Here is a 15,303-nt window from a genome sequence, read left to right as displayed (position 1 = left end):
AAAAAAAAGGTCGAGAAGGGAGAGGGTCGACATGTCGTGGGGTTGTTAACCAATGTCATGAAACAGTATGTGTACCGACTGTTTAATGAGAAACTATTTGTTCTGTAAACCTTCACCTAAAATACAATAAAAAAAATTTAAATATTAAAAAAATCTGGAAAAAAAGAACAATTAGAACCATGTGCATTAAACACTGGAAGTTCAGTCTGCACCCTTCTGAGTGCCTTGTACAAGACTTTGGTAGTAGATAATGGCCTCACCTAAAACTCTTCCCTGATCCATCTTTTTTAAGTCCATGTGCACGTCCTGCCACTCCCTAGCACCCTTCCTTGCTTCGTTTTTCTCCAGGGCACCTGAAACCCTCTAAAGTATGATGCAATTTACTCATCTCTTCTGTTCCTCCACTAGAATTTGAACCTGAGGACAGAGGTTTTGGGCACATTGTAGGTGCTCAATAAACACTGCTAAAGGGATGAAATTAGGAACAAGTAGGTGCTCATGGGGAGTCCCTGGGTGGTACATATGGTTTACATGCTCAGCTGTAAGAAAGGCCTAGTGATCTACTTGGTAAAATCAGCCATTGAAAAGCCTGTGGAGCACAGTTCTACTCTGACACATATGGGGTCACCATAAGCCAGAGTTGATTTAACGGCAACTGGCTGGTTAGTCTCTCATGATGACTTCTAATGAGAAGAGACTATGGGATTTAGTGCGTGGCCTTTGTTACATAAATTTTGGGCCTCATTCCCCTCCCCCACCCTTACTGTGTGGCTTGTCAGTTGTGCTCTTAGTAGACTTAGTTGCTAACTTTTTCAGGTGTGAAGTTCAGCCCAGCCCACATGCATACAGTCCATTGTGTCCTTATGGATAGGCTTTGGGACAATGGATCTGGAGAACATGATAACTAGGAAGATGAGGGTGACCTGGCAACCACTGACCTGCTATCTGGACCACAAACTCTTTCTTCTGGACCAGGAGGGTGTTCTGGATGGAGCAGGACACGTTGCTCTGGGCTCCCCCTTGAAGGAGCACGGATGTTTCCAGACTGAACAGGCCCCGAGCATCCTGTATGATGGCTTCAGACTCAGGAGGCAGGCACTGTCCCTGATGGCCTTTCCATTGAGCCATGGGCTTGGGGTACCAGCCACTGGAGCTGCACCTCAGGTGAATGCCTCCTTCCTTGAAGCCCTCAAGGGAGATGTGAGGGTCCGAGCCCATCCCTGGGAGAGACAGGGGGAGTGGGAAAGGCTAGGTTCCTTCCCAAAAGTTGTGCATGAAGCCCATGCCACCACTCACCATTTGTACTCACTGGCTGGCAGCCCCCACCCATGGACTGTAAATGACAGTCAAGATCAGTGGTGGCATGTGGGGGCAGTACTACCCCTGAGGGACATTTAGAAATATAAAGTGGGGCATTTGGAAGGGACGTGCTACTGGACTTTAGTCCTGATATGCAAGGGACAGTCCTCCCAGAATGAAGAATTGCCCCACCCCAAATTCTAGTAGAATGTCTTGTCTCTTGGATCCCTCCAAAGCTCATTCCTTAGGCTATCTGTTCTCTTTTATCTCCACATCCTTGTGGAGTTAGCTTCATTTTTTAAACAGGTAAAATAGTAATATGGTTCAAATATCAACACTGTATAAAATATATACTCAAGAAAGCTCCGCGTTCTTCTCCATCCCTTCCATCCCATTCCACCACCCTTGGGTAACCAATTTCTTTAGTTTCTGGCTTATCCTTCCTGTGTTTCTTTTTGCAATGGCTCTCCTTTCTTACACAAAAGTTTACATTCTATAGAACTTCTTTTACATCTTGCTTTTTTCTCTTAACAATATAGTCTAGAAATCACTCCACAACAGTTTGTAGAGCTTCTCCTCATTTTTTTGTTTTTCTTTTTAACTGCATAATACTCCATTGTATGGGTGTGCCATACTTGGCTCCTAAGCTTGGGCATATAGGCTGTGTCCAGTATTTTGTAATTACAAACAATGCTACAAGGATTAAACTTACACATGTGCTTTTCTTTCCATATTGTTGGAGGTGAATCTTCAGGGTAAATTCCTAGAGATGGGATTGCTGTTCTAAAGGTAGATGCACAGGTAGTTCTATTAACTATTGCCAAATTCCCTCCACTGGATCGTCATGATTTTGAAATCCACCAACACGGTATGAAAGGACCTGCTTCTCTATAGCCCTGCCAACAGAGTGGATGGTCCAACTTTTGAATTTTTGCCAATCTGATAGGTAAAATATTGTATATTAGTGTATCTTTAATTTGCGTTTCTCTCATTATGAGTAAAAGTGATCATTTTTTCCTAGTTTAAGAGCCATTTGTGTATGTTTTTGTGGACTGTTCATATATCTTGCCCATTTTCTAATGGAGCTTTCCCTCAGTTTATTAATAGTATGTGTTTTTTTGTTTGTTTGTTTGTTTGTTTTTAGGGATATTCTCCCTTTCTCTGTGATTCTATACCTACTCAAGCAATGCAGCTCTATCCAAATTGATCCTTTCTCCTTCTGCACTGCTGGGGCATGGCCAGGTCACCCACCTGCTACCTCCAGCTCCCAGAGAGCTTCGGCAGTGAAATCACTGGAGCGGAAGCGGCATCCATAGGGGCCCTCATCAGAGGGGACGATGCTGTGGAGCAGCAGGATCACGTGGCCATCTCTAATCCCATCCTTGATAAGTTTGGTCCTGTTCCGGAACTCCACCATCTGCTGGCCTGAGAGCTCCTGCCCCGTCTGGTACAGGTGGACCACGTCAGAGGTCTGGCTCCGGAACCAGAGGATCTCCATGTGCTCGGCGTCCAGGTCTGGCCACAGGTGACACGAGAACTCTATCTCTTCCCCGATGTGGGCCAGGATGGATTCCCCAGGGCCTACCACCTTGACTTCCTCTAGGAACGGGAAGCCATAACAACTGCCAAAATCAGCCCTCATCAATATGATTTTTCATCACACCCCTCTTCCAGTAAACCGTTCAGACGACAAAGGTGGGACATTCTATGGGACAATTGGCCTAGTTTCTTGAACCAGTAATTGTTATTTCAAAAATTGAGTGTGCTAGATTAAAAAACACACAAAGGATGTTACAACCAGATACACTAGGTAGTGCTGGGCTGGTTACTGTTTTGAACCAGTGTGGTTCTTTCTGGTTCGACCCCCCTGCTGAGAATTTGCATTTCCACCCAGATACACTGAATCAGAATCAACGTTTTAACAAGATCACCTGGGGAATCTAATTTTTTTTAATGTTCACTTACAGCTTCTGTAATAACAAAAGGTATTAAAAATAATCTATGAGAGCTCCCTGCTTCATGGTTTTTCCTATCTAAGAGCAAATCTTGCTTTCAAGACTTCTGTTTATCATGAGGTTTCATTTGATTGTCCTCCTCATCAGTGATGTCTCCATGTGGCCCCTCTGCTCCTCCCAAGCTAATCTGTTTTCTGCAATTTCATGAGAGTTGCCTGTGCCTGCTGCTGTTCCTTTGCATAAGCTGTTCTCTGCCACTCAGCATACCCTTACTTTCTTCTGTCTGACCTCCATGCATCTCCTTTCCTTCCTTCCAAGTTCAGCTAAAATCCCATCCCCAAAACTCTCCCTCCATGGATCCCTCACCATCATTCACTTTGCTCACAGAACATAGAGGTAACTTTTTCTGTTCACGTCACCTTGCTCTCCACTGAGTGAAGCTCCAACACCCTTCCTACCAGCTTCACTGTCCAGATTCTCTCTAGCTGTTTCTCCCTACACACCTGATGCCTGACCCTTTACATGGACACACCCTGACTCAGTTTACCCTCCACCTGTCATCTTCCTGGAGAATATACATTCTGCCAGGCTCGGCTTGAACAGCAGCTCCTCTCTGTGGCTTTTCTTAGCTTTCCAGGAGAAAGGCAAATTGCTCTCTTAGCTGTGTTCCCCAAGTCTTTGGATACGGTTCTCTAGCAGCCTTGGTCACACAGCTGGATAGCTGCTTAGGTCATGTCCAGCCTCCTACCTTGACTACAAGCTGCTTGAGGACCTGGGCTGTGCCTCAGTCACCCAAGAGTCCCTGGTTTCCAGACCAGGGGATTAGGGAATAACATTTGCATAATTATAACTTCTGTTAGCTGCTTCTTTCAGGAGAGATGGTAGGACTGAAGTCCTTCCTGCTCCTCAAAAGTTGTGCCTATACGCAGGGGTGGAGTGAAACATATTTACCAACTGGCTCAGCACAAGTACAGACCAGTGAGAGTCTCCTGGCACCTTCCTGCTGTGCCTCCTTGGATGCCTGTTAACTGAGGGATCCTGGGGAAGTATGTAAATGATACTGGTGGCTGGAGAAATGGTGGTGGAGCACTAAAGGGGCTAGATGATGCTCAGAGGAAGTGGCAATTTAACAACTGGGATGGAAATTTTTGTGTATTTTAGCCACTGGTACAGCCTGGTACTAGTTTATAAGATCTCTGCCTGGGGCTGCATCTGGGGGAAGAAGAGACGGACAGAAGCTGAGGTGCTCATGTCTTGACAGGACAGGGTGCAGACCAGACACACTACCTGAACTCAGCTTCCCAGGTGGGAAGAGAAGGAGGTGGATGAGGAAGAAGAGACTGCTAGGCAGAGGTACTCGATACCAAGAGTCCAGGGAGACTGGGAAATTCTCCATCTCCTGCCAGCAGTGGTGGCCACCTGGAGGGGAACAAAGAAATGCTAAGTGGCTCTGAGGAATTGGAACGTTGGCCATCAGACCAGAGGTCTGTCCTTGCCTCAACTATTTTTTGTCTGGCTCTTGAGTTCCTTATCAGCCCCAATGCCAAGGCCAGCTGTGAGAGCTGCTTCTAATTTTACCAGGCAGCACTGTTAATAGCTTCACGGGCCTTGCTCAGGCTCATGGAGCTTTGAGGGGACAGGACCAAAGGCTCCCACAGGAAGCAGCTCTGAACTGAGTATTATTTAGAGCCAGGAATAGACTCGCATTACGGGAGGGTGGGGCTGCAGTGCCACACTCCTCTAGGTTTAGTGACTTTCCCCAAACAAAGGGAAATCATGGGAAATCTCAGATGCATTTTTTTCTCCTGGCCCTAACACTAGCTACTTAACTTTTCTCCCACTTCCCTTTGCCCTGGAACACCAGGTCCACAAAACAAAGGAATACACAAGATACACAGCTAATAAGTGGTGGAGTTGGCATCCTAGCCAAGCTGTCTGGTCTCAGAGCCTGTGCTCTGCTAGTTCTCTGGATACAGATTTCTCACCAGCCTTTTCCTGTGTCAAGTCTAGGTTCACCCTTCAGTCACTCCTGTTACCCAAAACTGTGACCATGTTGTGGAGCCTCGTGAGCTTCTCTGGCTATAACCCATAGCCTGATTAGCCATCTTAGAAATGGACTGAAGAAGTGGCATGGATCTCAAGGATGTCAGCCAGAAAACCAACCAACCAACCAATGAATAAAAAAGCAAAAATCCCATTGCTAGATAAATTAAAACTGGAGTCTTCCTACAGCTTTGCCAACTGAAGCTTTAGACAGAAAGTACATGATGCACTGTGATCCCTTGGTGCCAACACTCAAGGACATTGTCTTAAAATCCTTCAATCTGAGGGAAGGGGTCTGGCAATTTCCTGAGGGAAAAGTTGGTGATTTCAGACAGCAGAATGCCTCTTTGTTCTCTAAATGGATCCTTCTCCCCACTTGCTGGCTGAAGTTTGCCCTTTACGAGTTTATCTCACCAGTTTAAAGGCTCTGCTCCTTCTTGAAGTACACTTATTACTGCGAAGGGAAACGCTTTAAGACTTCAGCTATTCATGCCACAGTGGGAATGGATTTCAGTTCTGTTCCAGGTGAGATTTTGCTAGAGGAAAGGGTGAGAGGCTGGATACACTGGATATTTGGGGAAGATGGGGAACCCAGTGAGGGGAAGGGTGGAGCAGAAAGGGAGGCCTCAGGCTTGAGCTAAGCTTCTCTGGTGGGATACATTTTCCCTGGAGTTCTCCTGGAGCCTCTGGGATATTCTCTCCTGAGACATTTGTCCTGCATACTGATGCAGAAGAAATGCCCCCATCCTTTACCAGGGGAGACAATTTTTCTCCTTCCTTACTTTCTCCGCCCCACCCAACAACAACAAAAAAAAATTGACTCATTGCCTTGGAGTCAATTCCTGACTCACACTGACCCTATAGGACAGAATAGAACTACCCCAAAGGGTTTCTGGAGCCCTGGTGGCACAATGATTAAGAGCTTGTCAGGTAACCAAAAGGTTGGCAGTTTGAATCCACCAGCTGCTCCTTGGAAGTCCTGTGGGCAGTTCTACTCTGTCCTGTAGGGTCGCTATGAGTGGGAATCGACTTGATAGCAAGAGGTTTGGTTTGTTTTTTTTTTTTTTTTGGTAAAGGGTTTCCGAGGCTGTAATCTTTATGGAAGCAGCCTGCTACGTCTTTCTCCTGTAGAATGGCTGGTAGCTTCAAACTGCAGTTGCTGTTAGCAGCTGAGCACCTAGCCACTGCACCACCAGGCCTCCTTCTCCCTACTTTACTTTCTTTTATTTCCTTCTCATTTTCTCACTGCCCAGTTCCGGCCCTATTCCAGTTTCTCTCCTCCAGAACCTTCATTTCTTAAGCAACACCTTATACTGTCTGGATTTCCAGTTACTGAGCTCTTGAATCTCTCTTTAAAGATTATTATGTTTTGCTTTTGCTACTTTTGTAAGCCCAGGCTGTGTAATGGTGGTGTGTTTTGCCCTCCTTCCATTCCCTAAGCGCTCCACTACTCGAAGAAAAGTTAGTGGTTCAAATCCACCCAGAGGCACCTAGGAAGACAGTCCTAGTGATCTGCTTCTGAAAGGTCACAGCCTTGAAAACCCTATGGAGTAGTTGTACTCTGCACACATGGGCTCACCATGAGTTAGAATCGACCTCACAGCAACTAACAACAATAACAAGGCGTAGGATTTTCCCATTCTTCCCCACTGCTCCCTCCCAAGGCCCACTGCAATGCCTTGCACTCCACAAGCAGGCAATTAATGTGCACTAGCCTGCTTTAGTTTGATTTCAATAGGTCCACAAGAGGATTTCTGTCCTTAGTCCCAAGAGAGCAGCCTCAGTAAGACTTAAAACCCTTTTCGTCTAATGGTGAAATGGGACGGTTAGATCCTGCCTCCTCAGCTGTGAGCTGCCTGAACAGGCATCTCCTCCAGGCCACACTCAAAACCCCATCCTGCAGCTAGGCTCAGCTAGTAAGATGGTTCCAACTCATGCTGTCCCCAAAGCCTCTCCCCATAATTTTCTCTTTTCCATTTCTGAAAAGTGGAGATGTAGACAGGTGTTGAGAATGAGCTACTTACCTGATAGGTAGCAGCAAAGTGCCCAAAATGGCAGATGAGTCCTGGGCAATCTCAAATCCCCCCTGCAAAGGGAAATGATTGTTGTAAAGTGTCTCAGTCCAAGATGCTAAAATCCCCTAGACATGGACCAGCCCCTGAGTTCAGAGGGCCAGCCCATCTGTGACAGAATTACTCATCCACCTTCTACCTTAAGACACACGCTATGTGTTCTGCCCTTTGGTATAGAAACCAAGATAGAAAGAACAAAACCAGGAAGGCTCCTCGTCACATCCTGCCTCTGTGAGGAAACTCCTGAGTTGAATTTCCATTGAAGATTTCCTTCCAGGGGTCTTAGGAAAGGAAAGTTATCTGGAAGCTTCATAGAGACTGCAGCTGCAGAGGCTGAGAGCAGGGAGAAAATGCTTGGCTGGCTGCCTGAAATCTCTGGGTGGGCAGAGCTGGGACTCCAGAGAGTCAGGATGGCCATCCCTACTAGACCCTCTCCCCTCCCCATCACAGAGAGAGAGACAGAGACTGGACTGGAATCTCCACTAGCCAAGGGTTAGGGAAGGGGGCTAGTGTCCAACTCAGAGTCTCTGAGTGGTGTGAATGGTTAATGTGCTTGGCTACTAACAGAAAGATTGGTGGTTTGAGTCCACCCAGAGGCACCTTGGAGGAAAGGCCTGGTAATCTACTTCTGAAAAATCAACCATTGAAAACCTGTGGAGCACAGTTCTACTCTGACATACACGGGGTCTCCATGAGTCGTGGTCAACTTGACAGCAACTGGTTTTTTTAGTGCCCAAATCTTAACCTGACAGATGCTTCTCTGCAGGGCAAGGTCAGAACAAAAGATAGCATGAAAGCGTTGCTGTAAGTAAAAACTGTAAGAGTTATTTCAAATACGACTTGGAGATATAGTGGGGGCACAGTAATTGTATTTCTCTAGTGGAATGGAGCTCAAAGAAGAAGCAAGCACTACCCCACCTTCATCCCATTTTGCCATAGACCATGGTGCAACTTCGGGAGAGAAGTGCATGGGACCGAGATGCCAGCCACCTGGCTGTGCCCCACACTGGCATCCCCCTCAGGGACAGGTTAGTGCTGTGGCACAGGGTACCTCAAGCACATGCAGGACATCCCCAGGGTCTCCCAGAAATGCCTGTTTTTTTGGGAGGAGTCTATGCCGGTGCTGGAATTCTGCGTGATTAAGTGGAGGTGAAAGCCAGTGAGCTGTGGGTTACCAACTTCAAGGTGACTACAGGTTCAGACAGATAGGACTTACGCATGCATAATGATGTTCTAAGGCAGCAAAAAGGGCTGAATGGTAAGCTCAAATGGTGGGTTCATGTCCATAGGGCTGAGGGGCTAGACGAGAGCTCACCAGCAGATTAAACTTAAAATGAACACGGAATAACAGCAAGGTCAGGAATGTGATGGAGGGGAGGGGGGCAGACATCCTCAGGGGAGGGTGATGAGTAGTATGTGTGAGGAGGGTTGGAAAAGACTACAGGATTGCAGTGAGGGTTTAGGAAATTCACCAGTGGAAGGGAAGGCTGAACAAAAATAGCAAAACAACCAAACAGTTGCTGCTGAGTTGATTCCGATTCATGACAACTGCATGTGTTGCAGAGTAGAGCTGTGCTCCATACAGTTTTCAAGGCGGTGAGCTTTCGGAAGCAGATTTACCAGGGCTTTCTTCTGTGGTGCCTCTGGATTCAAACTGCCAACCTTTTGATTAGTAGTCAAGTGTTTTACTATTTGTGCCACCCAGGGACTCTTCGAACAGAAATAGATGGGACCAAGTTGCAGAGAACCCTGAATGCGCCACAGGAAAGTGGAACATTGTTTGATGAGCAGTCAAGGACCATTTGGATGTTCAAACGGTCCCAAGTGATTCAGTCTAGAGAAGAAAAATTGCAGTTGTGGTAAGGGCTATTTTGAAGGGCTACTTTTCATTGCTGCACTTCCCCTGAGCATACTCCTTGAGGCCATCTGAGGCCTCCACCCTGCTTCAGGGAGGGTAGGTTGTCACAGCAGGAATGCAGACTCCCAGACACAGCCCTTGTGGGACATGGAAGGGAAACTCTACCTGCCAGGGCTGGCACTTCAGGGTGGATTGTCCATCAGGAACTAGGGGACCTTGTGTCACATTCCACCAGCTTCATATGGGCAACCCCCTTTCCTAGGACCTATATCCAAAGCAGAGGTTGTTATGGATTGATACCGTGTCACCCCAAAAGATATGTTGAAGTCCTAATCCCTGGTACCTTGAATGTGACCTTGTTTGCAAATAGGGTCTTTGAAGATGTGATCAGTTAAATTATACTGGAGTAGGGTGGTTACTAATCCCATCTGAGTGGTGTTTTATAAAAGTGGAGAACAGAAGAAGGATGGCTACATGACTACAGAGGCAGAGGCAAGCCAAGGAAGGCCAAGGTTTGCTGGGAGCCACCAGATGCTAGGAGAGAGGCATGGAACAGATTTTTCCTCAGAGCCCTCAGAAGGAATCAATGTAGCTGATACCCTGATTTGGACCCCTAGCTTCCAGAATTGTAAGACAATAAATTTCTGTTTTTTAAAGCCATCCACTCTGTGGTATTTTGCTAAAGCAACGCTAGGTAACTAAGACAGAGGGTGAGCCCTTGACTTGTGGCGGGGGGCTGTAAGTAATAGGGGAAAGGAAGGACTCCCACCTGCCCTCGGAGAACCTATGCCTTATATAGTCTGCATCAGTAATTTAGGACAATTCTCCTTGGTGGACACCAGCCCTCACCGTGAGAGTGGAGAAGCGGGAAAATCCCCTGTTCCAATACAAAGGCCATTCTCATACACACTACTTTTCTGGGCAGGCGTGGGTACCTGAGGAGACGGAATGAAAAGCCATGCCAAATTCACAAGTATATGAATTAGTCCTTCTCTCCTGCCAGGGGAACATGACAATAGAAGAATGGCTTAAGGTAAACCTGAGAGCACAGAGGTGGGCTTGGGAAGGGTGAGTCATCTCTTCTCCTGAGTTTGTGAAATAAAGTGTTTTCCCTCATCCTCAGAGTTCACCCAATGATTTGTATTTCTAGCCTTCTCTCTTTTTATTCTTGGCCCCTAATCTCTTCACCAGCCAAGCACATGTGGCTGTCATGTTCACCTCCATGCCTTTGCGTGTGTCATCCCACCCACCACTTCTCTGCCAATCCCGCTTTTCTTTGATGAAATCTTGCTTAAAACTTCCCCTTCCAGTAAGTTTTCCTGGGTGAACTGGACCTCTCTCTGGGTGCACAAGTCATTCTTCTTACTCTTCAAATTGCCCCATATAGTTTGAACTGGTATAAATATCTCATGGGGGCACATTTGCAAATGTCTTTATGTGTCTATACTGTCTTTTCAACTACAGTTCTGACTCCTGAAGTTCAGTGACTGAGTCTCCTTGGCCCTTGCTATATTCTCCCAGAGACCAGCGTAGATTCTGCCTCACAAAGGATGTTAGCCAATTGCATGGAGTTGGCATATAAAAGAGGAAACAGTCAGTAAGGGAGATGGATTTTGTTCTGCAATGTTCAGGGGCAAAAAAGTGGATTTGATGATTTCTCATCAATCTACCCTCTCCAGCCCAAAGCATGGCCCCCTGAGCCTTCCTCATTACATACCTTCCTTTGTTGTTCCCGAAAAGCTCAGGCTGAAAATTCCTTTGCCTGTCAGCTGGCACAGTGTCCACCATTGTGCTTTTGTCACACAGATAGTGAAACACACACAAACACTGAGAAAGAGAGGGGAAAACATACTGACTGCTTTCTGAGATGCAGGCACTAATCTTTAGCTGAGTTCCTGGATGGATGTATGAGGCTTCAGGAGTTGCACACACCTCCCACTACCCAACCAGTCTTATGTCTTCCAAGGTCAATAGCCATTTGGCCAACATCTTCTTTTAACATGTAGAAGTAAGTGGGATAGGGAACTCCGACTATGCCCCTTATGCCATGAAGAGTAAGAATTGGTTGTAAAAGAATGCAGACTTTGTGAAAACAGCACTCGCATGAGTCCTGAGCGTTTGGAGATGGGAAGTAGATGGACTCTGGTGGGTGCCACTGTTCATGGTAGAAAGAGAGCCAGCCCAAACTTAGAGTTTGACCAAGGCTGAGTTACCTAAAGATGCCATAACAAGAAGAAATGATTAGGCTATGTCTTTTTTTAAACATTTTTATTGTGGCAAAATATATATTACAAAAATTTTGTCATTTTAATCATTTTATGTGTACAATTCAATTAAATTAGTTACATTCACCATGTTGTGCTACTATCACCACTATCCATTTCCAAAAGTTTTACATCACTCCAGATAGAAACTCAGTACCCCTTCAGCAATAACTCCCATTTCTCCCTCCCCCTAGTCCCTGGTAACCACTAATAAACTTTTGTCTCTACTCATTTGCCTATTCTAGATATTTCATGTAAGTCGGATCATACAATATTTGTCCTTTTGTGTCTGGCTTATTTCATTCAGTGTAACATTTTAAAGGTTCATTCATGTTGTAGTATGTATCAAAACTTCATTTCTCTTTATGGCTTAGTAATATTCCATCATACGTGTATACCATATTTTGTTTCTCTATTCATCTGTTGATGCACACTAGGCTGTTTCTTTTTTTTTTTTCTATGCTGCTATCTCGCGGTCATATCTCTTTCCTTGATCTGCCCAGAACTTTCTCGAACTCACTACAGTATTGGATAATAAAAGGTGAACAAATCATTGTCCCTACCGTTGACTGTAAGTGAAGTATTGGGGAAACACAAAGGATGGGGTGACAAACAATTTGAAAAACCAAATGCTCTGTTGTTGCCGTCAATTTAAGTTGATTTTGACTCAAGGTGAGCCCATGTGTTACAGAGCAAAACTGCTTCATAGGGTTTTCTTGGCTATAATCTTGATGGAAACAAATTGCCAGGGCTTTTTTCTGAGTTACTGCTGGGTGGGTTTAAACCACCAACCTTTAGGTTAGCAGTTGAGCACAAACCATTTGCGCCACCTAGGGACCTTACTAAATGCTTTAATGAGTGGTCTTTGAGCTGGCCCTGGTGGTGCAGTGGTTAAGAGCTTGCTTGCTAGACAAAAGGTTGGCAGTTCATATCCACCAGCCGCTCCTCAGAAACCCTAAGGGGCAGTTCTACTCTGCCTATAGGGTCACGGTGAGTTGGAATAGGCTCAAAACCAATGGATTTTTTTTCTTTTCTTTTCTTCTTACTTTTTATTGTACTTTAGATGAAGGTTTACAGAACAAACTAGTTTCTCATTAAACAGTTCGTACACATACTGTTTTATGACATTGGTTAACAGCCCCGTGACTTGTCAACACTCCCGTCTTGACCTTGGGTTCCCTATTACCAGCTTTCCTGTCCCCTCCTGACTTGTAGTCCTTGTCTTTGGGCTGGTGTGCCCCTTTAGTCTCGTTTTGTTTTATGGGCCTGTCTAACCTTTGGCTGAAGGGTGAACCGCGGGAGTGACTTCATTACTGAACTAAAACGGTGTCTGGGGGCCATACTCTTGCGGTTTCTCCAGTCTCTGTCAGGCCAATAAGTCTGGTCTTTTTTTGTGAGTTAGGATTTTGCTCTACATTTTTCTCCAACTCTGTCCGGGACCCTCTGTTGTGATCCCTGTCAGAGTAGTCAGTGGTGGTAGCCAGGCACCATCTAGTTACTGGACTCAGTCTAGTGGAGGCCGTGGTAGTTGTGGTCCATTAGTCCTTTGGACTAATCATTCCCTTGTATCTTTCGTTTTCTTCATTCTCCCTTGCTCCCAATGGGGTGAGACCAATGGAGTATCTTAGATGGCCACTCACAAGCTTTTAAGACCCCAGACACTGCTCACCAAAGTGAATGTTGAACATTTTCTTTATAAACTATGTTATGCCAATTGAGCTAGATGTTCTCTGAGACCATGGTCCCCGCAGCCCTCAACCCAGCAACCTGGTCCCTCAGGGAGTTTGGACGTGTCTATGGAGCTTCCATGACCTTGCCTTATACAAGTTGTGCTGGCTTCCCCAGTATTGTGTACTGTGTTACCCTTCACCAAAGTTACCACTTACGTATTGTCTATTTAGTGTTTTTCCTTTTCCATCCCTCCCCTCCCTCAGAACCATCAAAGATTGTTTCTTTTTGTGTGTAAACATTTTCATGGGTTTTTACAGTAGTGGACTTATACAATATTTGTCCTTTTGTGATTGACTTATTTCACACAGCATAATATCTCCAGATTCATCCATGTTATGAGATGCTTCATAGATTCATCATTGTTATTTATCGTTGTATAATACACCATTGTGCATATGTACCATAGTTTGTTTATGCATTCCTCTGTTGATGGGCATCTTGGTTGTTTCCATCTTTTTGCTGTTGTGAACAATGCTACAATGAACATGGATATGTGTATGTCTACTTGTGTGATGACTCTTATTTCTCTAGCATATATTCCTAGGAGTGGGATTGCTGGATCAAATGGTATCTCTATTTCTAGCTTTCTAAGGAATTGCCTTATCGTTTTCCAAAATGGTTGTATCATTTTGCATTCCCACGAGCAGTGTATAAGAGTTCTGATCTCCCCACATCCTCTCCATCATTTGTTATTTCCTGTTTTTCTGATTTGTGCCAGTAATGCTGAGGTGAGATGGCATCTCATTGTGGTTTTGTTTTGCATTTCTCTAATGGCTAGTGATTGCAAGCATTTCCTCATGTGTCTGTTGACCACTTGAATGTCTTCTTTGGTGAAGTGTCTGTTCATTTCCTTTGCCCATTTTTTAATTGGATTATTTGTATTTTTATCGTAGAGGTGTTGGATCATGTAGATTTTAGAGATTAGACTTTGTCTGATTTGTAATAGCAGAAAAAATTTTTCTCAGTCTGTAGGTTCTCTTTTTACTCTTTTGGTGAAGTCTTTTGATGAGCATAAGTGTTTAATTTTAGAAGGTTCCAGTTATCTAGCCTATCTTCTGTAGTTTGTGTGTTGTTGTTTATGGTTTGTACCCTGTTAATGCCATGTATTAAGGCCTCTATCATTGATCCTATTTTTTCTTCTCTGAACTTTATAGTTTTTGGCTTTATATTTAGGTCTTTGATCCATTGTAAATTCGTTTTTCTATATGGTGTGAGATATGGGTCCTGTTTCATTTTTTTTTTTGCAGATGGATATCCAGTTTTGCCAGCACTATTTGTTAAAAAAACTGTCTTTTCCCCATCTGATGGACTTTGGGCCCTTGTTGAAGATCAGGTGACCATAGGTGGATGGATTTACATCTGCGTTCTCAATTCTGTTCCATTGGTCAATGTATCTGTTGTTTTACAAGTACCAGGCTGCTTTGACTACCAAAGTAGTATAGTAGGTTCTGAGGTCAGATAGTGGGAGTCTTCCTACATTATTCTTCTTTTCAATAGTGCTTTAGTTATTTGGGGTTTCTTCCCTTCCCATGTAAAGTTAATGATTAGTTTTTCCATCTCTTTAAAGAATGTTGTTGGTATTTGGATTGGGATTGCATTGTATTTGTAAATTGCTTTGTAAAATTGTCATTTTCACAACGTTGAGTCTACCTATCCATGAGCATGGTAAGTTTTTCCATTTATGTAGATCTTGTTTGGTTTCTTGCAGTACTGTTTTGTAGTTTTCTTCATATAGGCCGTTTACATCCCTAGTGAGATTTATTCCTAAGTATGTTATTTTTTTAGGGGCTATTATAAATGGTACTGTTTTCCTGATTTCCTTTTCATCATTCTCTTTATTGGTATATAAGAATCCAACTGATTTTTGTATGTTTATCTTGTATCCTGCTACTCTGCTGAATCTATTAGTACCAGTAGTTTTCTTATGGAGTCTTTTGGGTTTTCTGTGTATAGTATCATATCATCCACATATAGGGACAGTTTAACTTCTTCATTACCAGTTTGGATGCCCTTTATTTCTTTTTCTTGCCTTATTGCTCTAGCTAGGACTTCCAGCACAATGTTAAATAGGAGTGGTGATA

At 44.5% G+C, this 15,303-nt stretch overlaps 1 protein-coding gene across 1 annotated transcript in view; it reads right to left on the bottom strand.

Annotated features, from left to right (window-relative positions):
• BTNL9 (butyrophilin like 9) overlaps nucleotides 1-15,303 on the bottom strand; it is a 109,951-nt gene that overhangs the window by 13,182 nt on the left and 81,466 nt on the right. Inside the window, 3 exon segments of the mRNA XM_012558689.1 lie at nucleotides 939-1,220; nucleotides 2,551-2,898; nucleotides 4,542-4,673. Coding sequence (XP_012414143.1) covers nucleotides 939-1,220; nucleotides 2,551-2,898; nucleotides 4,542-4,673 — 762 coding nt within the window.

The sequence above is a fragment of the Trichechus manatus genome, unplaced genomic scaffold (assembly GCF_000243295.1).
Source record: "Trichechus manatus latirostris isolate Lorelei unplaced genomic scaffold, TriManLat1.0 scaffold00181, whole genome shotgun sequence".
Classification (NCBI taxonomy): Eukaryota; Metazoa; Chordata; class Mammalia; order Sirenia; family Trichechidae; genus Trichechus; species Trichechus manatus.
This window is presented reverse-complemented; position numbering and strand designations above follow the sequence as displayed.